This window comes from Prinia subflava, chromosome 15, assembly GCF_021018805.1.
Source record: "Prinia subflava isolate CZ2003 ecotype Zambia chromosome 15, Cam_Psub_1.2, whole genome shotgun sequence".
Classification (NCBI taxonomy): Eukaryota; Metazoa; Chordata; class Aves; order Passeriformes; family Cisticolidae; genus Prinia; species Prinia subflava.
Window position 1 is genome coordinate 525479 of NC_086261.1, and position 26327 is coordinate 551805.

At 60.4% G+C, this 26327-nt stretch overlaps 1 protein-coding gene across 3 annotated transcripts in view; it reads right to left on the bottom strand.

The window, feature by feature from the left end:
* FRMD5 (FERM domain containing 5) overlaps nt 1-25652 on the bottom strand; it is a 58323-nt gene extending 32671 nt beyond the window's left edge. For all 3 annotated transcript variants that reach the window (XM_063412707.1, XM_063412708.1, XM_063412706.1), the window contains exon 1: nt 25551-25652. In XM_063412707.1, coding sequence (XP_063268777.1) covers nt 25551-25652 — 102 coding nt within the window. The remainder of the gene's footprint in view (nt 1-25550) is intronic.
* Between the last annotated feature and the right edge of the window lie 675 nt (nt 25653-26327).

The window sequence follows — 26327 nt, forward strand, 5'->3', positions numbered from 1 at the left end:
GCTCTCTGCCCTTTTTCACTTTTCATTTATTCAGTTTACCCCATCTATCATTTTTTCTTCATGGTTTGAAAGTAAACCTTTGGTGGGCTGCGCTGAAGGAGCTGCATCTGTGAGCTCCTCCCTGTTCTTCAGCACAGAAGAAATATTACCATGAGCTTTTGCTTTACACGGAGCTCTGTCACTCAGGTAATAAAGAGGATTGATTCCAAGGCTCAAGGCAGGCTCGGGGCAGCTCCCTCAGGCACCAAAGGACTCAGACAGGCGGGAATTCCTCCAAACGGGCATTAGTGGCAAACGGCAGCAGAGCCACAGACAGATGTTGTCAAAACTGATGACTGCAAAAACACCCCCAGGAGGAGCCCCTAGCCAAAGCCCTGCCCGTGGGAGGTACAGGGACCCAGCCCGGAGCAGGGGAGGTACAGGGATCCAGCCCACAGCAGGGGAGGTACAGGGACCCAGCCCGGAGCAGGGGAGGTACAGGGACCCGGCCCGGAGCAGGGGAGGTACAGGGACCCGGCCCGGAGCAGGGGAGGTACAGGGATCCAGCCCGGAGCAGGGGAGGTACAGGGACCCGGCCCGGAGCAGGGGAGGTACAGGGACCCAGCCCGGAGCAGGGGAGGTACAGGGATCCAGCCCAGAGCAGGGGAGGTACAGGGACCCGGCCCGGAGCAGGGGAGGTACAGGGACCCAGCCCGGAGCGGCTCCGGGGCTCCCCGGGGCTCTCTGGCAGTGCCACGCCCGGGCTGGGGCAGCTCTGCAGGTGGGGTCTCACCTGAGCGGGCAGAATCTCCCCTGTGCTGCCCAACCGGGGCTCGGCGGGCACACGGGGCTGGCTCTGGGCACAGGGGCTGGTGCTGGGCACACGGGGCTGGCCTGGCGCAGGGGCTGGCGCTGGGCACACAGGGCTGGCTCTGGGCACACGGGGCTGGCACTGGGCACACGGGGCTGGCACTGGGCACTGGTGCTGGGCACAGGGGCTGGCACTGGGCACACGGGGCTGGCTCTGGGCACATGGGGCTGGCGCTGGGCACAGGGGCTGGCACTGGGCACACGGGGCTGGCTCTGGGCACACGGAGCTGGCACTGGGCACACGGGGCTGGCTCTGGGCACACAGAGCTGGCGCTGGGCACAGGGGCTGGTGCTGGGCACACGGGGCTGGCGCTGGGCACATGGGGCTGGCCTGGCACAGGGGCTGGCGCTGGGCACACGGGGCTGGCGCTGGGCACAGGGGCTGGCCTGGCACAGCCCTCCCGGCGGGGCTGCAGGACTCAGCCCGGCCCCCGCACTGCCTCCCAGCCAGGGAGGTGAAAGTCCCGGGGATGCGGCACAAGGAGCCGGGGATGGGCTGGGAGCAGCCAGGGCTCAGCCTCTCCCCGTCAGAGCTGAGCGAGAGCGACACGGCCACCACCCCGAAATGCCTTCACAGAGACAAAATATCAGCTGCTGAAGGGCTCTTCAATCAAGTGAAGAGAGGCAGCACAGGCCCAGCCCCCGGGGGCTGGAGCAGACGCACTCGGATTAGGAACAAAATGCAGTTTTTAAAAATAAGGGCGATTAAGTAGCGGAATAAACTGCCCTGGGGGTGGTGGATCCCACAGCTCATGGTGCCATCAAGAGGAGCTCTGCTCCAGCACGGGCTCCAGCCACAGCCCTGCCTCCTCCTCCTGGATCCCACCCAGGATGGCCCTGGCACAGCACATGTCCCAGGACACTGCCCCAGGATGTCCCTGGACAGCTCATGTCCCAGGACACTGCCCCAGGATGTCCCTGGCACAGCACATGTCCCAGGACAGCCCCCCAGGATGTCCCTGGCACAGCACATGTCCCAGGACAGGCTCTGCAGCCCAGCCCTGGGTCCAAGGTCCTGATCTGCACCGTGACTTGAATGAGCTCCCCCTGTGACCCACTGCCCCATCCCTGGGAGTGTCCCAGGCCAGGCTGGACGGGGTTTGGAGCACCCTGGGGCAGTGGATGAGCTTTATGGTCCTTTCCAGCCCAAACCATTCCAGGGTTCCATGGCCACCCCGGCGCAGGTGGTGGCACACCTGGCTTCTGTGCAAACACCTGAAGAGGTGGAGAGGTGAAAAGGGGGGAGGTGAGGAGGCGGCCCGTGGCACCCAGCCCTCCCCACCAGCGATTTGCAGACACCGACTTTCAGACAAAGTCAAACTATCCAATTTGCAGTCAATTTTCCCTCTGGAGCCAGCTCTCCGTGCCCAGCAGGGCGGTGGCGGTGCCAGCATGGGTTTGCCCTGGGGATGTGTGGGAAAGGAGGCAGCGATAAATGCGGACAGGGTGACAAGGACGGGCTGCGGCGGTTGGGAAGGCACCGCCGCTGGTTTCACACGCAAACGCCCGGCCCGGGGATGGGAGGGAGCGCGAACGTGAGGAGCTGCGAGCATCGCCCGAGGATGCCATCGCCATGGCAACGGGACAGACGTGCTGCCACTCGGATCGAGGACACCATTCCAGTGTCCGAGTGCCGAGGGTTTTTCAGCCCGGTTCCTAGGGACTGCGTGTTAATAACAGTGGCATCCTGTTTATCGCGGGCCCTTATTGTCTCCGTGACGAGCTCTCCAGGTTTTCCTGGAGAGCGTTTCCTCGGAGGCTCCGCGCCAGAAACGCGACTCCGAGTTAAGTGGTTTGCTGCGCTGGCAATTCCCTCCCATGCCCACACGCTTTGAAATACAGCGCAGGCTGATTAACTATTAATAACAGGGCACTGACAAAGCGCACACCCTGCCCCAGTTCGTGCCCGTTGTTCCCGACGCCCCCGGGGCTCTGGCCGTGGCTGCGGGGCCGCTCCTGCCCCGCCCCGGGTGGGGCACACGGTGTCACCCCCGTCCCGCCGTGCCCTGTCCTGGCACTGCCCGGGGCCCCGCAGCTGCAGTGTGGGTGAGGATCAGCCGAGGTGGGTGAGGAGGATGATGATGATGATGATGAGTGACAGGGCACGGCTGTGTGTGCACACAAATCTACCCAGTGCCCCTCAAGGACAACGCCACGTCCACGTGAGTGAAGCCTGGAATAACTTTCCTACTTACAGATGGTTGGACTCACGGATCTTGGAGGTCTTTTCCCACAAAAGCGATTCCATGATTCTATTAAATACATTGATATAATTACTGTGCTGTTAAATGATTTCCTGCTCAGAAGGAAACCTTGGCTGGCCCCAGCAAGGTCTGGCTCTGGTGAATCCAGCCCTGTCCCTTCAGCATCCCCTACAGCTGCTGAAATCTGCCATGAAAGCAGGGAGCTCCAGCGTGACCTGGGAGCCCAGAACAGCCCCAGGCAGGCAAAGGGAAGGATTCAGGAGAGCTTTGAAGGATTCAGGAGTGCTTTGAAGGATTCAGGAGTGCTTTGGAAGCTCCTACACCTGAACACGGAAGCAGAACCCACGCTGCCCTTGGCTGGGGTTTGTTAGGGCCTGTGCTGCTCCCGGGGCTGACTCTGGATGAACAACAGGCCACCCCTCTTCAGTCCCTGGGCAGGGGCTCAGGGATCAGCCCGCAGCACTGAAGGTGCTCAGAGGAGGGAGCTGCTCCTGGCAGGGGCTGTGCTGTGCTGAGCTGGGGGTGCCTCCAGCCCGTCCCACTCCTCCCGCCCGGTCCTGGCCGAGCTGGAGCTGCGGTCACTCTGCGCTGTCAGTGCAAATCCCAGTGGCTGCCGCAGCCCTGGGGATGAGGGATCAGCAAACCAAACCCGCAGGAAGCAGGGGCTGCCAAGCCCAGCTCTGCAGCCACTCTCCCTCTGGGCAGCCCAGCTGCTCCCAAATCCTGGGATTTACCACCTCTGCCAGGGCAGAGCTGCCCTCTCTAGGAAGGAATTCCTCCTGGTGCCCAGCCTGAATCTCCCCTGGCACAGCTTCAGGCTGTGTCCTCTTGTCCTGTCAGATTCCATCCAAGCAGCTCCCCGTCCCAGCAATCACCACATTCCAGTGTGACTCTCCCAGGCACAGGAGCCAAGCAGCAGCCCTGGTTTCCATTCAGCCTCAGCCATGAGTGTTATCCCTCCTCAGCATTCCCACTTCCCACTCCCCGAGCAGCCCACGCCAACTGTGGCAAACAACCCAGCCCTTCAAACAAACACAGAACTTTTCTTCTTTAACCAACAACCAGTGTTACTAAACCCCCTTTCTGCTTAATGCAGCTCTGCATCAAAACACCTCCGAGGCAATTCATTTATACCAGGAGAACTTCTGAGGCTGGAATTTTCCCTGATGGCACTGCTGGAAGGCTACAACAGCCCAGCAGGTCAGCGAGTTGAAAGCAGTATTTCATCTGGCAATTTATTCAAATAAATCTTTCAAAACATGAAATAAGCTATAAAGATGGAGTCTGTCAAAGGCTGCAGCAGCTGCGCTCCTGAGCGGAATGACCAAGCAGGAGCAGCAGCTGTGGGACACCAGCCCAGCTCCCCGTGCTGGGGCAGGGTGATCAGAGGGGCTCGGCAGGATCACAGCAGTGGGCTTGACGATGGGAAGGCGATTTTGTTAATTACTGTCATTACACGTGCAGTGGCATGATCTGGGCACCCCCGAAATGGGTGGGAAGTCAGCAGCACCCAGGGGGGCTTGAAAGGCTTTGGACCCCCAGGTCTGAGCTCAGCCGAGAGCACAGCCCCGGCCTGGAGACAAGAGAGCAGGGCAGGGGAATTCCAGCCGAGGGAAGGCTTTCCTGCACTGCCCGGGGGAAGCAGGAGCTGGACAAGTGGCCAGGCGTGCCCTGGGGGAAGAAGAGCCCCTTTGTGCCCTGCACACGGCGGGCATTGTCCGGCATGGGGAGCTGCCCCCGCCCGGGCAATCGGCTCCTCCTGCCAGCCCCAGCTCCCCCTCAGCCTCTGCTGTCTCCTCCAGCTCCACAGAGGAAGGGAAGAAATGATGGAGGCTCAGTAATCACAGAATCCTGGAACGGTTTGAGTTGGAAGGGACCTCAAAGCCCCTCTCATTCCAGCCCGTGCCATGGCAGGGACACCTCCCACTGTCCCAGGCTGCTCCAACCCCATCCAGCCTGGCCTTGGGCACTGCCAGGGATCCAGGGGCAGCCACAGCTGCTCTGGGCACCCTGTGCCAGGGCCTGCCCACCCTCACAAGGATCAGTTTCTTCCCAGTATTCCATCTAAGCCTGCTCTCTGCCAGGAAACACTCATCAAATCGTTAGTGCTTGTGCTGGGTCCACTGTGTAATAACAAAAGTTTCAAGCCTCATCCAAATCTGAAAGAAATGATTTTGCTAAAACCAGTCAAAGCTGACCTTGATTAGGCTCCTGCTTCATCAAAAATGCTGAATTTTGGAGGAAAAGAGAGCAGGTAGTTGTATTTTGTGCTTGCTCTGCATCTCTGCCTGCTGCCGGGAAGTGAACTGGCTGCTCAGGGAAAACCAGGAAACAAAGGTTACTCCAGCAGCTGAGGTGCTGATGCTGCTGTGAAGATCACGGGCCTGGCAGGATGGGTGGGCTTGGCTCTTCTTTCATGGGCCCCCAGAATGAAAAGCTGCTTTGAAAACTCTGGAGTTGCTGTGCCTTAGCCCCGGATCTCATTGTGGGGATCTGATGGCTCCGACCCATTTCTGCAGCATCACACTCTGCAGGAGCCTTGGGACTGCATCTCAGGGAAGCCGTGTCCCTCCTTCACCCCCCCTCGGTGTGGATCAACCCCTGCCTGCCCCCGGCAGATCCCTGCAGAGCCATCCCTGCTCCTGCTCCCCGCGCTGCTCCCATGGCACGGCATGGCACAGCACGGCTTCCCTGTGCTGGGCACGGCTTCCCTGTGCCGGGCATGGCTTCCCTGTGCTGGGCACAGCTTCCCTGTGCCGGGCTCAGCTTCCCTGTGCCGGGTAGGTGGCTCTGCTGATGCCCATTAGCTGTAATGGGAAGCTACAGAGCCATTCCTTCCCATCAGGGCTAATGGGCACCGCGGGGATGACGCGGTTACCTCGGCAGAGCCACAGCGGCTTCCCGGTAGCTCCAGGGCCAGTGGGGTCACGAGCACGGCAGCCAAATTGGTCTTTGCATGGACTGGGGAGCAGTTCCTTAAAGCAGGATGAGGCAGGATGAGCGCCCGGAGCACGGGGACACCTCCCGAGCCACGGTGGGGCAGCTCTGGGGCCGCCTGGCAGAGCCTGCCCTGGTACCAGCACCGGCACCAGCACCGGGCACCGGCAGGGCTGCACTCGCAGCCTCCCGAGATCAGAACCACAGAAGTCTCTGGCCCTGGGAGAAGCCTCTGCTCAGCTGCAGGGAAGACTGCAGGCAGCAGAGACACGCAGGGAGCAGCACACTCACACCCCAGCATCCTGCTCCAGCATTTCACTCGAGTACCCCATTCTAGTACCCTGCTCCAGTGCCCCACTCCAGTATCCCGCTCTACCAGACCAGTTGCTTCCCTCAGTCCAGGCAGCAGAACCGAGATCAGAGATCAGAGATCGTTTTTTCACTTGTTCCACACACGGTTCACATTCACTCCCAGTTCATCCCCTGCACCTACTGGGTCAGGAAAGGATTTCACATTTCTCTCCCCTGACAAACACAGGAGCCGCTTCCCATCCTCAGGATCGAGCCTGACCTGCTCTCTGGAATGGTTTGCAGAGCCTAAATCCTGATCCTCCCCGAACATCTCAGATTCCAAACAGAAACGTGGTTGTTTCTGGGTCTGCTTTGAAGTCCGGGTTCCATAAGGAAACCGTTTGCAGCATGAGAATGAGGATTGTGTAACGATTTCTCCTGGAGATAACAGCTCTGCAGGAGCTGCCAGCCGGGAGCACTGGCACTGATGGGATTGGCAATGGAGGAGCTGCCAGCCTGGGGAAATTTTTTTTGTTAGCATTTCATAATAAAGATTGTGATTACTAATCCTAGAAAAATACAGCAGCTGAAGAGGCTCCCTGCTCTGGGCTGGGTTCGCAGCAGCCCGGCCCGGCCTGGAGGCTGGCACTGCTGCTTGGCAGGCTGAGCCAGAGTCTGCTCACATCCAGCATCCCGGGGGCACCGGGAAGGGATCCAGGATGCAAACCAGGGAATGTTTCCCCCTTCCTCTTCTCCACACACTCACTACCTTCATCCCCAGCAGTGGGACCCTGCACTCCCAGCCCTGTTCTTCTCCCCCTCCCCATTCCAGGACCAAACCCAGACCCCAGTTTCCCTTCCCCATATTATTCCCCTTTGCTGCCCCGGTTTGCAAAGCCCCTTTCGCTTCTCTTCCCTGAGTTCTGCAGCGTGCCCCGTCCTCGCTGTGCCCCCGGTGCTGTTCCGTGTCCCCTCCCGGGGGTGTCGCCGTGCCCGGCCCGGGGCGGGGCGCGCTGGGCTGGAGCTGCGCTAATGAGCCGCGCTAATGAGCCGTGAGCTCCCTGCGGCCGGACCGAGCTCGTCTCTGCAGCATTCCCCGCTCCAGGCCATCTGCAACTTTCGGGGCTGCTGCGGCTGTTTCTGTCCTGTTTCTGTCCTGTTTCTGTCCTGTTTTTGTCCTGTTTTGGGATCAGCTGCCAGCCCAGCTGTGGCGGCAGCTCCCGCACCAAACCCGGCCCCAGCCGTGCCTGCGCCCAGGGGTGCGGCTCATGCGGGGGAATGAGATGGGCTTTGAGGTCCCTTCCAACCCAAACCACTCCAGGACTGCAATTCCGGGATTCTATAACCACCATCCAATCTCAACAAGGAGTAAAACCATGGAGCAAATGCCAAGTGCTGTTTGTGCACCTGAATCCTCTGCAAACACAGTTAAATCTCTGATGCCCTCTGGGGCTTTTCTGTCTACATTTTAAAACACCCCCTGGTTGCTCCCGTGCTGGAAGCAAACCATCCCCAGCCCCGTCAGGCTGTGGCCAGAGGAATTCCCTGTCCTGCTGTAAACCCCACGGATTCTGCAGCATCCTCCTGGCTCTCCTCAGCCAGGGCAGGTGGGATGGGAGCTGCCACCAGGGCGCTGCATTTAAACTGAATTTTTAATGTTTATGTTTTACCTCACCTCTCTGTGCAGTGACTGCACGGAATCACCTCGGTTTGATTAATTGCTGGCTCGTTTGAGAGTCCATGGCTGCACAGAAACATTCCCTGGAAAGCCTGTGTGGGCCACAGATCCACCATCCACTTGCACAGACAAACGCCTCATTTTTAATTGGGATGCACAGAACGATTCACTGAATTCTTTCCCCCAAACCACCCCACGGGGCTGGGGGATGTCCTTCCCCAGATTCCCACCTTTGGCCCATGGGAGCAGGAGTCAGGAACTTGTCACTGCAATAAACTGGAGAATTCCTGCCAAGGACTTAAATCAGCAACCTAGGGCTTTCCAAGGGAGGTTAATCCACTCCAAGGCAAAGAAAACATTTATCTCTGTGTCCTTAAACCCAGCTTGGTGCTGAGAGAGACCCAACAGCTCACGACCCAGAGGCACCTGAAGCCAAGCAGGGCCTCTCCCCTCTCCCTCTCCAATGGCTGGTGGAAGATAAGAAACTGGTCCAGCTCCTCCACGGCACAAAAAAATCTCTTGTGAGTCCTGGATCCAATTAAAATTATTTCAGGCTTAACGATTCAAGCTGCTGCTGGTGATGGAGAAGCTTGCTGTGGGGTTAACTCCTCATTTCACGCTGTCCCTCTGAAGGGAGCCAGAGAGGGAACATTCCCTGCTCCAGCTGGGCTGCTGGACCCTGGGTGAGGGCTCCAAACACGCCTGGGGCAGTGACACCCCGTGCCAGGGGACCCTGCTGTCCCTGCCAGGGGCACAGGACGATGCCCAGCCTTCCAGCAGGGTGCCAGCTCCCCTGGAAACATCCTGGGAAAATCGCTCCACTGGAGCCTCCCAGAGCAGTCCAGCACCTCCCCGGTGGCAGTGGTGGCACCAGTGGCAGCAGTGGCAGCAGTGGCAGCAGTGGCACCAGTAGCAGCAGTGGTAGCATTGGCAGGGGCAGTGGGAGGCAGAACAGCCCCAGGACCCCGTGTCACTGCAACATTTCCCCGTGCTAGGATGCCAGAGGGATGGGAGGAGTGTTTGTGAGCTCAGAGGGTGATCATGGCTCTCAGGCTGTCCCAAGGGCCCACAAATTGCAGCAATCTCCTCATGGCTCTTGTTCTTCCTGCTCACTCTGGTTTCTCCTTCTCTTGGCTGCTCTAATATTTATCCGGGCTGACAGCCTTTACAGCCTTTTACCCTTCAGGTGCTCCTCAAATGCTCTGCCCAGAGTTCTCAAGCCTTGGCTGCTCCACCGAGGCTGCAGGAGCAGCAACCCTGGGACCTGCAGCCACCCCTGGGACCTGCAGGCACCCCTGGGTCCTGCAGGCACCCCTGGGACCTGCAGCCACCCCTGGGACCTGCAGGCACCCCTGGGTCCTGCAGCCACCCCTGGGACCTGCAGCCACCCCTGGGACCTGCAGCCACCCCAGGACCTGCAGGCACCCCTGGGACCTGCAGCCACCCCTGGGACCTGCAGCCACCCCTGGGTCCTGCAGCCACCCCTGGGACCTGCAGCCAGCCCGGGACCTGCAGGCACCCCTGGGTCCTGCAGCCGCCCCAGCCCAGCCCCGCTGGGGTTACAGGGGACACCAGGGCTGAGAGAGCCCGGCTGGGTTTGCTGCTGCTGGGGGCGTCCATCGAGGCACCCTGTGTGTCCCCTGTGCCCTCCCCTGGGGCTCAGCTCTGCTGGGGGCTCTGCTCAGGGCTCCTGACCGCCCCCACCACGGGCCCCTTCCAGCAGACCAGGGTGACCCGAGCCCCCCGAGCTGCAGCCCCTCGGGACCTCCCGGGGGTCCCAGCGCTGCCTGAGGCCACTCCCGGCCTCAGCGGGAGCTGCCCGAAATTCCACCCTCAGAACCCCCCGGCTGGGCTGCCCCGCGGCAGAGCTCAGGGCTGATCACACCCGGACACTGCGGATTTTCCTGGGCACCCCGGGGCGGAGGGGGGCTCTGCCCGGGGCTGAGGGCGGGGACCGCGCCTGGGGTCACCCCCGGGGGTGCACGGAGCCCCCCGTTCGGGCAGGGAGGGCTCTGCCCGCCTGCTGCACTCGCTCATCAGAGCAGGATCCACACGGGATCCGTGCCAAGGGAAGGGGAAGTTCCAGGAGCCCTGCGGGAACAGGGATGGAATGAAACCCGGGGGACACCTGTGGGCTCAGGGAAAGCAGTGCAAGCTGCGGTTGTGTGCGGGTTGTTGCAGTGGTTTGTGGCTGCCCACTGCCATCCCTGGGACGTCCCGGCCAGGCTGGACAGGCCTTGGAGCAGCCGAAGGTGTCCCTGCCATGGCAGGGCTGGAATGCGCCGAGCTTCAGGGACCCTCCCAACTGAAACCATTCCACGATTCTCTGGTTATTTTAACCCAGAATAAACACTCGGGTTGCATTTTCTCTCTCTGGTGTATTATTTGTCCTACCAGAGCCATGAAGGGGCTCAGGCCAATGTGACGCACACACAGATGGGACAGGGAAATCAAGGTGAGGAGGTTCCTCATCCCTGACCCCAGAGAGGGGTGATGGAGCTGCTCACACACCATGGGCCATCCCAGTCCCGTGGCAGTGCTTGGAAAAGAGCCTTTGATCCCCCCCAAAACTGCTGGGAGCTGCAGCTCTGCACAAGGAGACTCTACTGCTGACAAAGCAGGAAAAGCCTGCAACCCCGGGCTGCTCCGTGTGAGCCTCTGGAGGAGATGCACTGCAGCATGGATGCTCTTCCTGCCCCTGCAGCTCTGCAGGATTAGGGCTTAAAGAGCCCAGAGTTCCCCTTCAGGCCCTGGGAGGGGCTCTGGGGTCTCCCTGGAGCCGTCTCTTCTCCAGGGGAGCACCCCCAGCCCCCCCAGAGGGGCTCCAGCCCTGCAGAGCTCCAGGCCCTGCTGAGGGAGAGGTCCCAGAGCTGGGCAGTTCCCAGCCCCGGTGTGATCATCCCTCATGGAGGGAGGCAGGGCAGAGGCACCCAATGTTCCCATGCCCTGCAGCCCCTGGCCCTGTCACCGCCCCGGTGAGAAGCAGATCCTGCCCCTCAGTCACAGCTGGAGGACAGGTCCGTTCCAGCCCTGGCTTTTCCTGGAGGCAGGAAAGGCGGAGCAGGGACCGAGCCACCCCCATCACACACCCCTGACCTCTGGAAACCCCCAGGACTCCCCGAGCCGTGCCAGGCCCGGGTCACCCGCAGTCCCCTCCCGCCCGGCTGCAGAGGGCGGTGCTGCCTGCGGGTTTCACTTCCCCGCCTCGGGCTCCATTAGGCACAAATTGATGGGTAAATGGCAGAGGAGGTGGCCCTGTCACTCCGAGCCGCTGAGGAACCCAGGTGGCCACAGGGTCAGCGCGGATCTCGTGTCTGGAACGTGCAGAGGGGACGGAGAGGGGAAACAGCCCTGCCCGGCAGCTGGGAGAGCCGGGATCCCCCGGCACGGCTGGGTGGGGCCAGCTCTGCCAGTGAGAGATGCTCCTCCGGGGACACCATTCCCCACAGCTCCCACACCCAGCCCCACACAGGGACACCGAGCTCTGGGTGTCACCAGCACCCATGGCCCGGTGCCAGGGCACGCCACAGCTGGGGGCAGCTCGTGTTTGTGGGGTCTGGTGCAAACCGAAATGGTAACTCAGGGAGGAAACTGCACGGTATGAAAAGCTTTGCAGTGCCCTCTCCAACAGACCTGCTCATCAGCATTCCTTACAGTGAAAATCCCACACCAGCCAGGGTGATGGAACACAGCATGAACCAATTCAAAGAGAAAATTCTGATGTCCTGGCTGTGACCCCACACTCTGGAGGATGTACAGGACCCACCACGTCCTCTGAGGAGCGGGGACCACGAGCATCCTCCAGTGCAGGCTGTGCTCCTGCTGACACCCCGCTGCAGCTCTTATCTGCCAGCACCAGCCCATGCCTTTTATTGCAGTGATGATGTTTGCACTGCACAGGAGTGCCTGGAACTGCAGTGGGCACTGCCCGGCTCCCCACCAGGGAATCCCACCCTGCTGGTGCCCGCAGCAGCCTCAGGACCGCTCCTCCCCCTCCTCCTCCTCCTCCTCCTCCCCCTGTGGGGCTGGGGGACCCGGCCCTGCCACAGGACCACACCAAACACGGCCTGCCACCATGGCCCTGTCCCTCAGGGCGTCAGTCTGTCCGTCCCAGCGCTCCCATTGCACAGCCCTGCCCCTCAGGGTGTCAGTCTGTCCATCCCAGCGCACAGCCCTGCCCCTCAGGGCGTCTGTCTGTCCATCCCAGCGCTCCCATTGCACAGCCCTGCCCCTCAGGGTGTCAGTCTGTCCATCCCAGCGCACAGCCCTGCCCCTCAGGGCGTCTGTCTGTCCATCCCAGCGCTCCCATTGCTCCATGTCCCTCAGGGTGTCAGTCTGTCTATCCCAGCGCTCCCATTGCACAGCCCTGCCCCCCAGGGCGTCAGTCTGTCCATCCCAGGGCTCCCATTGCACAGCCCTTAGGGTGTCAGTCTGTCCATTCCAGTGCTCCCATTGCACAGCCCTGCCCCTCAGGGTGTCAGTCTGTCCATTCCAGTGCTCCCATTGCACAGCCCTGCCCCTCAGGGTGTCAGTCTGTCCATCCCAGCGCTCCCATTGCTCCCTGTCCCTCAGGGTGTCAGTCTGTCCATCCCAGGGCTCCCATTGCACAGCCCTTAGGGTGTCAGTCTGTCCATTCCAGTGCTCCCATTGCACAGCCCTGCCCCTCAGGGTGTCAGTCTGTCCATCCCAGCGCTCCCATTGCTCCCTGTCCCTCAGGGTGTCAGTCTGTCCATCCCAGCGCTCCCATTGCTCCCTGTCCCTCAGGGTGTCAGTCTGTCCATCCCAGGGCTCCCATTGCACAGCCCTCAGGGTGTCAGTCTGTCCATTCCAGTGCTCCCATTGCACAGCCCTGCCCCTCAGGGTGTCAGTCTGTCCATCCCAGCTCTCCCATTGCTCCCTGTCCCTCAGGGTGTCAGTCTGTCCATCCCAGGGCTCCCATTGCACAGCCCTCAGGGTGTCAGTCTGTCCATTCCAGTGCTCCCATTGCACAGCCCTGCCCCTCAGGGTGTCAGTCTGTCCATCCCAGCACTCCCACTGCTCCCTGCCCCTCAGGACTCACCCCAGGCTGTGATCAGGAGCACCCCGGGTTACAGGGCTGGGCAGAGGCGCTGCCCGAGCTCGGCCCTCGGCTCAAGGAGGAGAATTGAGCAGACAAAGGCGCTCCCCAGCTCCTGCTCTGGAGATGGTATCGAGCTCGTTAGGACGGCGGAGCAGCGGGAGGTGTAATTCACCTATTTCGTGTGAGCACTGGATATTCTGCAACAGGGCAAATTGAATTGCAGAGCTGCGAGGCAACGCGGTGCTCTGAGAGATTATTTATTGACCCGGGGAGGGCAAAGGCTCCAAGGGGAAAAGGAGGAAAAGGAGGAAAAGGAGGAAAAGGAGGAAGAGGAGGAAAAGGAGGAAAAGGAGGAAGAGGAGGAAAAGGAGGAAAAGGAGGAAAAGGAGGAAGAGGAGGAAAAGGAGGAAAAGGAGGAAAAGGAGGAAGAGGAGGAAAAGGAGGAAAAGGAGGAAAAGGAGGAAAAGGAGGAAAAGGAGGGCCCAGGCTGCCCCAGCAGCCCCCCAGCACCAAGGGCCGGGCAGGGACAGCACGCCCAGGGCAGGGGGGGCTTCCCAAACCCCCTTCTGTAGCAGGGCACAGCTGGCAGTGGGTGGCACGAGGCACTTCCTCAGCCGAGACCGTAATTCCTGTTAAGATAACCCCCAGCTTTAAAATGAGGCCTTGGAGAAATTAAATAGATTAAAACATTCTTGTACAACAAACTCTTTCCTGTGAGCACGGTAAGGCCCTGGCACAGGACACAGGGCACAGGGCACAGGGCACAGGGCACAGGGCACAGGGCACAGGACACAGGGCACAGGACACAGGGCACAGGGCACAGGGCCTCCCTACCCTCCCAGGAACAATTCCTCCCTTGTGTCCCATCCATCCCTGCCCTCTGGCAGTGGGAGCCGTTCCCTGTGTCCCCCCCTTGTCCCAAACCCTCTCTGAGTGTCCCTCAGCCCATGCTGCGGGTGCTGCCCTTTCCCCAGACCCATTTCTTGCCAGCGCTCCCTCTGCCAGCCGGGCACGCCCTCTCCAGCTCTTTCCCACCAAGGGTAATTAACCTAAGAGCTCATTAAGACGGCGGGGTGTTCGGCTGCTGGCTGCAACCCGCGCTCTGTTTTATCCCGTTAGAGTAAAACGAGGCGGGCTGACAGGAATTGTCCCTCCGGCAGGAAGGCACCCGGCTCCTTGCAGCCGCCTTTCTTTTCGCTAAGAGAGGATTTCCTGTCCCTTCCGAGCAGGTGGGACACCCCTGCTGACCCTGCCCCGGCCCGGCGCTGCCTCTGGAGCGTCCTGCACAGCCCGGCTGCGTGGGCAGGGACAGGGTGGCCCCAGGGCGCCCAGCCCAGCCAGCACCCACAGGTGTCCTGCACCCCAACCCCCGGGCAGCACTGTGCAAACCCCTCCTCACACCACGGAGCTCCCCAGGGACAGACTGCACGGACCCTTCCCAAATCCCAGCCACAACCCTGCCCCAGGGCCCTGGGCACTGCAGGCGCTCCCCAGAGTGTCTCCACAAGCAAGAGCAGAGCAGGAGGATGCCAAAACCGCTCAAAATGTGTATGGATTGCAAGGCCATAAATATTTGAAGGGGCTGAGTGAATCTGTTCCAAGGCTGTGCAAGCTCCAGTGCCCCTCAGCCCTTCCCTTGGCTGGGATGCCAATCCCCGTGCCGCGCTCCCGCCCGAGTGCAGGCCGGGATAATTGCAGCACTTACAGGAGGATCTGCTTGGCCTCTGCAGTTTGTCAGAGGATCCTTTCCCCAAGCACACCTGAAGGGAGCCATCGCAGCCACCCGTGCTCCGAGCAGGCTCCTTCCATGCCAGCCGTGCCTGGAGTGCCAAGATTCCCGTGCTGGGCACTGAGCAAACAGAGGAATGGGGGTGGCAGGAACAGGGGCACAGCAGCCGAGGTGGGGCAGGGGGACCAGGGCACCTGGGGGCGGTGGCACTGTCCCCTGCCTGCCACCAGCCCCTCGCCTCTGTTCCCATGGCAATCCCCGGCCCTTCCAGCGACGCCCAGCGCTGACTCCTCCACCCTCTCCATAGAAATGGTGGAACAAAGCAGAGGAGAGGAGCTGGGCAGTGTCTGTGGGGCCAGCCCCTCCTCCAGGCTGACTGAGGGTGCCCCAGCCCCACACAGAGGCCGAGGCTGGGGCCTGTCTGAGCGGCTTTGGACTTCATCTACATCTCATGGAGACTGCACAGGGTGGAAACCCCAGCCCAGGTAAACCCAGCCCAGCTAAACCCCAGCACAGCTAAACCCCAGCACAGCCAAACCCCAGCTGAGCCAAACCCCAGCATGGCTGAACCCCTCTCTCAACCTTCCTGTGTGTCCCACAGGTACCACAGCCACAGAGCCACTGCCACCCGGGGCTGTCCCTGTGGAGGTGGCACTTGGCAGTCTCCGCAGGGCTGAGGAAGAGCAGGCACAGCTGAGGGAAGGGCCAGTCTTGTGTCACAGCACCGGTGACAAGAGAGGGAAGCAGCGGCTCCCCAGCGCTGGCTGCTGCTGCCCCTGGCCCCCAGCAGGACCCATCCTGCACGGATTAACTGTGTCCCAAAACACGTCCTGGGAAGAGCCCAGCGGAGCTGGGAATTTCACACCGCCCACGGAAATTCCTGTCGGAGTCAGCCTGAGCCGAGCCAGCGTTCCCCATTACACTCAGGGACACCCCGGAACAAATCTCCCGCTGTTAATTACAAAGCCCTATGGAAACAGGAGCGCTCTCCTCTCCTGGCTGTGAGGGAAGCCTCAGTTGTGCTGTGGGCTCATCCCGTCCCAGGGACACTGCCCAGGGCCGTGCGTGGCTGCTGGCAGGGGGCAGCCTCCCGGAGCCGGGGAGAGCCCTGGCAGTGCCGCTTACAGCCTGTCCTGTTGGATTCATTCTGGATTGTTGGATTCCTTCTGGATTGTCGGATTCATTCTGGATCATTGGATTAATTCTGTATTGTTGGATTCATTCTGTATTGTCGGATTCCTTCTGTATTGTTGGATTCATTCTGGATTGTTGGGTTCATTCCGTGTCGGCACCCTGCTCACACCAGAACAAAGCCCAGGTGTGAAGCTGATGTTATGGATAATGATAATGTTATGGAAGCTGGGTTTCCGTGCAGGGCTGTGCTCCTGCCTGGAGGAGTGAGAGGGCACAGCCCTGCTGAGATCCCTGCACAGCCCCAGGCACGCTCGGCTCCACCCAAGCCCCACAAGAAGAAATCACCAAGGCAGAAATCACAGGATTTTTCAGGCAGGGAAAAGCCCCGCTGTGTGCACGAGGAGTGGGTCCCAAGGAGTGGGGGCAGGCTGGGGATCATTCCCTGCTGGTTTGGGGGTTTCCATCAACCTGCAGGTGGGAACAAAGCCAGCCTGGGACCACACAGGGAATGAATGCTGGGGGAGAAAGGACACGGCAGTGACAAGGGCCAGAGGGAGCAAAGCCTGAGCTCAGGAGGAGAACACGAACACTGAGGAAGAGCTCAGGACCACTGAGATTTTGTCAGGGACTTGGTCCAAGGAGCACCAGGGGCAGGAGATCTGACAGAAGCAGGGCAAGGGGGCCAAGGCTGAGCTCCACCGAGCCACAGGGGCCACCAGTGTCCCTGCACAGATGGAGGAGGCTGGGCTGGCACAGCGGGAACGCTCCCAGTGCCCTTCACACCTCCACTGCCCTGCTCGTGTTCCGCTGCCACTCCAGCCCCAGCCCTCCCCCGTTCCTGTGTTTCTGCTGCCCTCACATCTCTTCTTTCCCCATGGCCCCAGGAGCTCCAGGTTTTCAGGTCCCAAAAACACTCTGTTCTCGTTCCACATTTCCTTTGGAAAGCCATTTTTACTTGCAAGCCAGATATATTAGTCAGCAGACTGTACAGTGCAAGGCTAATGAGAACTAGATCGATTCATGAAAAGTACCTGCTCAGCAAATTTATTATTTTTCAGACATAAGTCTATTGGATTCCGGCTTTTCCCCCAGTCCCAATACACTGCCCACTCCATGAGGTAAGTGTACAAGGGATAGCTGCAATTGCTCCCTGATCCATGTATTCCTAAAGCCTCTTTCCAGCTCCAGCATGGCTGACTCAATTTTTGTCATTTTTTATTAGAGAAAGTCCCCTATAGGCAGCTGGATGGATATTTCCTTTGGGATCCAGCCTGTGTTACAGGGTGAGAGCCAACACGGAACAGCCACTGTGAACCCTCTGAAAAGCACAAGCCCCTCATCGATGTGACAGATATGCCACTATAATTAAAGTCTTTGGCAACAGATATTATGCAGCCAAAATATTCTATTTCGGGCTGCAGCATTGATCAGATCCTGACATCACACATTAACGAGCTGAGGCCTTGCTGGCTGTGGAAGCTGCTGTTAATTATCATGGAGAAAAACCACCTTGACGGTCTGGTGAGACACCGGTACCTGCCGGGGACTGGCCCACCTGGATCCTCCTCCTGACCCAGCCCGGGGGTTCGTCCCTGCCCAGGAGCCCAGGGCTGGGGTTCATTACTGACAGATAGGAAAGATTAAAATGTGTGAGAACCTTGAATTTCCAGTGAGCTGCCCAGAGCAGAGGTGGCACTGCCAGGGCAGGAAAGAGGGACTCAGCTGGGATTGAGGCCAGCAGGGAGCAGAGGGAGGCTCCCAGCTCGAACAGGCAAAGAGAGGATGGTAAAATTATGGCAAAGTTATTCTGGAAAAATTGCTATGGCAAAGTTATTCTGATAAAAGCATCAGGGTAGAGCCAGCCCGTGGCTCTGAGCCTTGCAGCTCTCCAGGAGGAATTTCCCAACCTTTCCATTTTCCAACACCAAGGACATCACAAAGAACCAGGGGGGTTTGCAGTCTGTTCCCTCATCTGCAGAGGAGCTGTTTCCTTTTGCATCGACTTTCCTGGCCAGGATCAAAGACCAGACAGCCTGGGAAAACAAACCCTCCTGTTTGGGAGGACTGGGATGATCCAGGAATGGACACACAGAGCTGATCCCTGGTTTGAGACACAGCCCTGCCCCACCAGGGGTTACATAAACCCGGCCCTGCTGATGGGATCGGCCGCGACAGCCGCTGGCTTTGCCGAGGAAAATCAGATTTCCCTGGATTTTACCCCCGAGTCCCTCCCAGATAACGAGCTGGAGGAAGCACAATGGCATCTTGTACTCTGTGTGTGCACAATTAACCAAGTTCCGCAAGAAATTTCAGCTGCCAAGTCACTTCTGCGGGCAAAGACAGCAGCACCGGTGAAGGCGATGTGCTTGGAGGGTAATTAATGCCCAAGTGCAATTAAGGGCAGAGCAGGGCCAGCAGCTTTAAAAGGATGATGCAGGAGGGGCAAAATGCCCAGCTGGTCCCTAGGATCCCATTGGATCATTCCTCCAGTTACAGAAATCCTGGTTTTGCTTAGAAGAAAAAAGAGTTTTCTCCATCAGCACCTGAACCCCTTCCCACACCTGCCCCGGCCCTTCCTGGGAATACGTCACCCTCAGGACCAGCCATGGTGCAAATGGAATGATCAGATCCCAGAACGGTTTGGGTTGGAAGGGAGGAGTGGCACCCAGTGCCACCCCTGCCATGGCAGGGACACCTCCCACTGTCCCAGGCTGCTCCCAGCCCTGTCCAGCCTGGCCTTGGGCACTTCCAGGGATCCAGGGGCAGCCACAGCTGCTCTGGGCACCCTGTGCCAGGGCCTGCCCACCCTGCCAGGAACAATTCCTGCCCAGGACACCACCTATCCCTGCCCTCTGAAAGGAAACACACTTCCAAATGATTTCCTTTCTGAAGAGGAAGGAGCAGATCTCCAGGATCCAGTGGAAGAGCTGGCGCCTCTCCTGCTCCCCTGGCTTCTGCCCCAGCGCCCTCGGGCACCCTGACACCAACCTGGCGGGCACACTCGCTGCTGGGTGGCACATTCAATGAGGTTTCAGTTCATTTTTAATCTTTATTTCTGTTTCCAGCAGTGCCAGCGTTCCCCACGCTGACAGAGCGTGGTGAGGCGGTACCAGGCCTGTTCCCTGTGCCGCTCCCACGCCCAGCCCAGCACAGGGACAGGGACAGAGGGATTTCGTGTCTGTGAGTCCCACAGGACCCTTCCCATGCCGTGCTCCCCCCGCTGCCCTTCACGCTCCTCTTCCTCGGGGAGCAGAGCAGCTCTGGCAGGCACAGGGCTCCTGCAGGGCCCCGCTGCTCCCTCCTGCCGTGGCTGCTGCGCCCCAGGCTGGAGCCTGCCCTGCCTGAGGCACTCCTGGGCAGCCCCAGAAATGCTCCAAGGGCGCGTTCCCTCCTGTGCCAGCCGGGGACGGGGGTCTGCCTGTCCCCTGGGCCTGGGCAGCAGCTGGCAGAGCACAAGGGAAACGTCTCCTGGGGTGACAAAGGTGCCACATAAATGAGATTTTAGAGAGTAACCAAGTGCCACAGTGGATGCAACACTGATGGGAATACAGGGGAGGATCCACAAATCAGGACAGGAATATTTTCCTGAATTCTGAAGCTTCCAAGAGGCTGGCAGGAACTGCCAAAAGCAGGCAACTGCTAGTCCTGTCAGAGGAAGGCATTTAACCCACCCTTGGAGCAACCTGGTCTAGTGGGAGGTGTCCCGGTCCATGGCAAAGGTTTGGAACAAGATGAACTTTCAGTCCCCTTCCAGCCCAAACCATTCAATGATTCTAAAATCCCTTCCAGTCATCCCCCAGCCCTGGCTTGACAAACTCTGGCCCAAGATAACCCCAGTATCCACCAGAACCTGCTGCCACCCCTGCGCTGTGCAAGAGCCACAGCCCCTGCAGACGCTGTGGCCACATCGGCCTCACAATTCCAGATCATCAATGGGAAATTGCTCCCCTACTGCTGGAATAATTTGCCCTGGAAACATTTCAAAGAAAAGAATTTGACCTGAAACCTTCTTATTTGCAGAAGCAACTCCAGAGCTTGCTGTAACCAAACAATAATTGTGTTTTCTGCCTGCAAACAAGTGGCTGATGGCAGTAGCAGCATTCAGGGCTCTGCCACAGTCCCAGCCTGACCCCAGGCTAACGAGGGATTGTCTGTGCTCCACAAAACTGATGGCAAATAAACCCCAGCACTTCCCTCACAGCAAACCCTTGCCTGGCTTGTTCCCAGCCCTCTCAGTGACACGACACGGGACAAAAATCAGCACAAGCCATCCTCAAACATGAAGGGCCCATCAAGGAGCCACCTCCCAGCCAAGTGACAAAACCCTGGCACAGGGTGCCCAGAGCAGCTGTGGCTGCCCCTGGATCCCTGGCAGTGCCAAGGCCAGGCTGGACAGGGCTTGGACCAGCCTGGGACAGTGGGAGGTGTCCCTGCCATGGCAGGGGTGGCACTGGAGGGGATTTAAGGTCCCTCCCAACCCACACTGCTCCAGGATTCTGTGAGCCACACACCCAGGAGAGGACCCCAGCCCTGCAGGAGCTGGGGAGGAGTTTCCACAGATTGAGAGCACCTCCAGCAGGGCCCTGCCCAGCACCACTGATGGCATCCCAGCGAGGGTCTCGCTCCCCTCACTGTCCTTGTCCACTCCGTACACGGCTCCCAGGAGGAGCAGCTGCGAGGTTTCAGTGACCAAAGAGATGTGCCAGGTCAGAGAGGGATCTCGGGAGCTTTCAGTGCCTCTGCTCCTGGACGGGCAGACCAAGGCATGGTGTGAGTCCTGGCACTGCCATCCACGTCATCCCCTGTCCACGATCCCTCTGGGCTCCCGGAGACTGACTCAAAAATTAAAAATAACTGGGCTGCTCACGGCACTCTCAGTATTCCCCAGACGCCTCAGAAAGGCCTCCTGCTGCACGTTACCTAATTCTGACATGACAGAAGGAGCAGATTCCTTTTTCCTGGTGCTGTGTGCACAGCTCTGTCCAGCGGTGTCTCCTGTGTGTGCACAAGCGTGCACATCCACATCTGACTCTGTGTTTGCCCTCAGCGTCTTCCGCAGGAAAGCGATAAGCAAAGTAGTTCTGTCAGGAAATTGGCTCCTGAGAGGGGAATAGCCAGCGGGTTCACAGCAGGTAACCTTGTAGAACAGGTATGAAAAGTGAGCAGAAAACAGACATTTCGGCTGGCGGAGAAAACAGCCATAGAAACGTTTTCCATGGGTTTGCAGAACAACTTGGGGATTTGATCCCACTGAAATGTGAATGAATAATGGCCCCATTTTCAGTGGACATTCAGCGGATGTATTCCTCAGCTGCCTTCTGTATCTTTTGGACATAAATTTGAGAGGAAAGGGAGATGAAATGCTCTGCTTTGGCTGCTGTTTTCCCTTCAAACTCATTGTGCATGTCAGGCAGTTTCCTCCCGAGCCTACCAAACCGAGTGTATGCAAATGCTGGAGCCAGGGGCGAAGGAGCTGCCCCGCCAGCACCACTCACACACACACAGCTGAGCCACAGCGATGGCTTTCTGCTGCAAACACATTTCCAAGGCTATGAATAAAAACATGGCTTTCAACAGCCAACAGCAAAGCTGTGGTGACGCTTTCAGCCTCCCTGGGACCCTGGGGCTCCCCGCTGCCCTCCGCGGGGGCTGCTCGGGGGCTCTGGGAGAGTGGGGGATGCTCGGAGCTCCCGGCCCGTGGTGCTGACCCCCAGCAAGGACCCCCAGCCCAGGACCCCCTGACCAGGACCCCCAACCAGCCACTGGCCGCATTTCTGCCCATGGCTTTGGCCCGGGTCCCCGTCCTGCACTCCGGCTCCAGCTGTGCAGGGAAGGGAGGGCTCTGGGACGGACAGACGGACAGCACTGGCCCGGCACAGAGCCCCTGGTTCGTGGCCCTGTCCCCAGCCGTGCTCGGGGCTCAGAGCGGAGCCGCCCCTGCGGAAGGGAAGCCACGGTCTCCTAACCTACTTCCCGGGAAAAGCAATTGGAAACTCTCCGAAGATAAAAAGATAATGAACAAATAACCTTCACTGCCACAAACCCCCAGTTCCCCTTTTTGCTGCTGCCTGATATTAATGATCCTGTCAGGGTTCCTAAAGAACTCCAAGCGGGAAGCAGGGGTTTGTCCCAGAGTGCAGCCAGGAGCTCGCTTTCATTTCTTCCCAGTCTTAGGCAAGAAAGTTCTTACATTCTGCGTCTAAGAAACCATATATTTATTTTCTCTCTTCTCCACGTTCCTGTCCTTCTACTGGGGTTTGAAACAAAACGCCACTGTCTTTTCAGGAAAATGCTTGATGCGTCGAGCAACGGCAAATCATTAATTATTTCAAGCCTTTTTATGCCACCACTGACACCACAGTGAAGAATTTGAAACATTTCCTCAGACAAGCAGCTCGCTCAGAGAAAACCACAGCATTGCTGGGTGTTTCAGAGCCCTTTCCATCCCGCTGGAGCTGCGAGGAGCCTCGCCAGGAGCCTCGCCAGGAGCCTCGCCAGGAGCCTCGCCAGGAGCCTGCACCGCGAGGAGCACGGGGGGTGAACCCCGGTTAAACCCACCAGAGCAGCCCCTCGGCACGGGGATGAGCAGGACCCCTGCAGGAAGGGCTGCCCCTCTCCATGAGTCCCTGGTCCCCGGGACACACCTCGGGACAGTGACAGCCGTGAGCAGGGCCCCGTGCCCGCAGGTGGCAGCCAGCAGGGCAGGGGGACGGGGCAGGGACGGCAGTGGGGCAGGGACGGCACCGGGACAGGGACGGCACCGCTGCCCTCTCACGCCTGGCAGACCCCGCACACAATCCCCCCTTTATTGCCTCAGGAGGTGCCCCCGGGGCCTGTGACACCGCTGAACATCGGCTTTTCCCAGCCAGAAGGCCAACACCCTCGAGTTCGGGCAGCTGCTGTGAGTCCCTGAATCCTGGCAAGGCTGAGGGCCCAGCCCTGCTCACTGGCACACCTGGATCCACACAGAAGATCCTGGGACAAGATCTTCTCCAAACCAGCAAGTACTGGAGTTCACAAAAAACCCTCCCAACAAAGGTTCATGGAGGTGCCAACCCCACTGCCCTGACCCACTGCACCCCACTCCCTGTGCCCACGGCACTTCTGTGCCCCCAGCAGCACCTGGGGGGCCCAGGGATGAATCCTCCAGGTTCCTCTGCCCGCCTGGATGGGCTGTTCAGGAGTGAAAATTCGGGAGGAAAAGGGGAAGGATTCATCCCAGCTCAGACAATGAACTGCTCGTTCAACACGGGAATATGAACAAAGCAAACCTTGGAAAATCAAATAAAAAAAGGCTTTCTTTGGAAGCAGAATGCTCAGGTATTATCTGGCAGCACCAAACCCCTACTCACACACCTTCATCAAGCACAGCCAGAGGTTCATTTCACGACAGATTTAACCAATGCCATTATGTGAAATGTAAATAAACCTTCTTAAAAATCGGCTCTACCTCCAGTGCTGCTTCTCCTCGCCAGCAGTGAGGGCAGATGACCCGGCAGACAGGCCACGCTCCAGGGAGGACACGGGGCCCATCCTCGTCCCTGCTGCCAGGGGGGGCACACGGGCACAGCAGCAGAACCACGGGCACAAAGTTGCAGGCACGGCTGCACTGCCGGGCACAGCCCTGCGAGCGAGACCTGCCCGGGCCGGGCTCTCCGGATTTCAGCGAAAAGAGAAGGACATAAATTACATCCAGCAGGAGCAGGAGCAGCCCGGGCGAGGAGACGCTGTGGATCTCGGCGAGATGTGAAATCTCCACGCCCGTGAGGGAATGACCTTCAAAACTCATTCAGCGCTCGCACCCTGCGCGGCGACGGTTCCCTCGCCTGCGAGACATTACACATTCCTGCTATGTTCTCCCTAATTTCGCATGGACTATAAATACTTGGTTTATAAGGCAGCATGGAAGCAAGCGAGAGCAAACGCTTAAGTGGGGTAACCTTGCTCGTCAGGGTAGCAGGAGCAAATTCTCCATCCCTCAGGCCGTGCATGCTAAATACCAGGGATCCCTGTTTACTATGCCACACATAAAATATCAGCTGGAATATGGGACCAAGTAGTATTTTCTCTTTAAAAAAACTGACATGCAGAATGACGACACCTTGTCAAATTGTCTTAAGGGCAGAAAATCCAGATTTTTCTGAACTGCTCTGCCCACACTTTCTCTCCCAAACTACGGTTTCCCGTTTAATTAGTATTAAAAACAACCTCTGAGAGACGAATTAGTTTGGCTTATGCAAAATAAACCGGGCTGCTGTTCGAGCTGTTTACTGGGTCACACTTTACAACCCCGGTGGGGGAGGTGAGCGGGGACCGGCAGTGTTACCTCCATTCTTCGGTGGTATTTGCACAGATCACCCTATTTATCGATTTTAGACTGTTTAAGCCAAAATGACGGTGCCTCCCCTAGCCTGCAGCACCCTTGGTAACCGTCCTTTGGCATCACCACCAAAAGCAGCTCTGTGCCTGTAAATGGAGGGATGTTCACCCCTCCTTGCATCACAGGGCAGGGAGAGCTGCGGGCCCCGGGGCTGGGCGGTGGGAGATGCCGCTATTGACGTGTTGAGTCACCTTTACTCAAAACTCTGCCCCGAATTTTCCATCGCCCACGGGCTGGGCCGGGGCCAGCCGCCTCCAGCAGCAATCCCCGCGCGTGCGGCTCCGCACAGGTTTTCGTGAGCTCCCTTGCAAGGCTGATGCTGACGGCAGAAATGGAGCGCAGGAGCAGCCGGAGCCAGGGATGCTTCTCTCGGCCCCCGGTCACACGGTCCCGGACTCGCTCCAGCGGAGCCCGGGAGTGCGTTTCCCTAGTTTTCAGCAATACGACACATCCCACGACATCTGCGCGCTGAGCGATGCCCCCTCGCAGCCCTGGCAGCACAGGGACACCGGCTGAGGGGCGACGGCCCCGACCGTGGGTCCCGGTGCCGGTGCCGGTCCCTCCCGGCACGGGGGGCGGCGGGTGCGCGCCCGTCCCCGCCGCTCCGGACGATTACAAAACCCGAGCGCTCATCACGGCGAGCCGGGCGATAACGGGGAAGGCAGAGCGGGCACACGGCTGCGGCGGGGCCGGAGGGTCGGTCCCTGCCAGCGGCACCCCTGCCCCGCAGCACCCCTGCCCCGCAGCACCCCTGCCCCGCAGCACCCTTGCCCCGCAGCACCCCTGCCCGCAGCACCCCTGCCCTGCAGCACCCCTGCCCCGCGAGTCCCGTGCATCCCCCGGACTCCGCTCCGCACCCACGTCCTCCCCGCGCTGCGCGCAGCCCCCGCGCCCGGCAGCGGAGAGCTCGCACCGAGCGGCTCCGCGGGGCACGGCCGCGGCTCTCCCGGCCCCGGAGCGGCCTCGGCCGCGCTCCGGGGGCTGCGGGCATCGCCGCGCCGGGGGCAGGCGGGCGGATCTCCGCGCCATCCCCGCACCCTCCGCGGCTGGGGGGTCGCGGGCGGCGGGGCTCAGCCCCGGGGCTCTCCCCGCCGCCGGCAGCCGCGGCTCCGGTGGCCGCCCGAGAGCCGGGGGAGGCGGGCGGCGGGAGCGGGGGGGCCGCCTTTGTTGGCGGCGCGGGGCAGCACCGGGCCGCCCCCGCCGCTCCGCTCCTTTTGTCTGCGGGGCCGGGCGGCAGCGCGGCGGTGCGGGGGCAGCGCGGCCGCGGTGCCGGCGCCGCGGAGGCTGACCTGGATGGTGCAGGTGTACTCGCTGTCGTCCAGCAGCCGCACGGTGCAGTTGTACTCGCGGTCCAGGTTCCTGCTGCTGCCACTCATCCACCTGCTCAGCATCTTCCCGGGGCGCGGGGCGGCGGGCGCTGCCGGCGGAGCCTCGGCTCACATCCCGCTGCCGGCGGTGCGGGGCGGTGCGGGGCGGTGCGAGGCGGGGCGGGGCTCGGGGCGCGCCCCCCGCCCGGCTCGGCCCGGCCCGGCCCCCGCTCGGGCGGCGCGGAGCGGAGCGCGGTGCCGGTGCCGTGCCCGTGCCCAGCCCGGGCGCTCGGCGGGCGGGGGAGGCCGGGCCCGGGGGTCGCCCGGCGCCGGCTGCGGGGGCCAATCTCGGCGCGGCGGCCGTGACGGGCTCCGCCGCAAACCAATGCGGCACGGGCGGCCCGGCCCCGCCGCCTCCGCCGGGAGCCCGCGCGGGAGGGGAGCAGCGGGGGCGGCACCGCGGGCACCGCGCCCCCGGCTCAGGGGGCTCCGCCGCGGGTGTCCGCCCCTCCGGCCGCTCCCTCAGCCTGGCGCCCACCGAGGGGCAGCGGGGCAGGGCAGGGGGCGGCCCCAGTTTGGGCACGGCGGTGGCACCGAGCCTTGGCGGTGATGTGAGCGGGGTCGGACAAGTGGCAGGGGGTACCCGCAACCCAGACCCCCGATCAGAGGGGCGGGGGCTGCCCCAGGTGACGCCGTGTCCCCAAGGAGTGCAGGTGACCAGGCTGGCCCACAGTCCCTGCCGAAGTACCAACCTGTGCC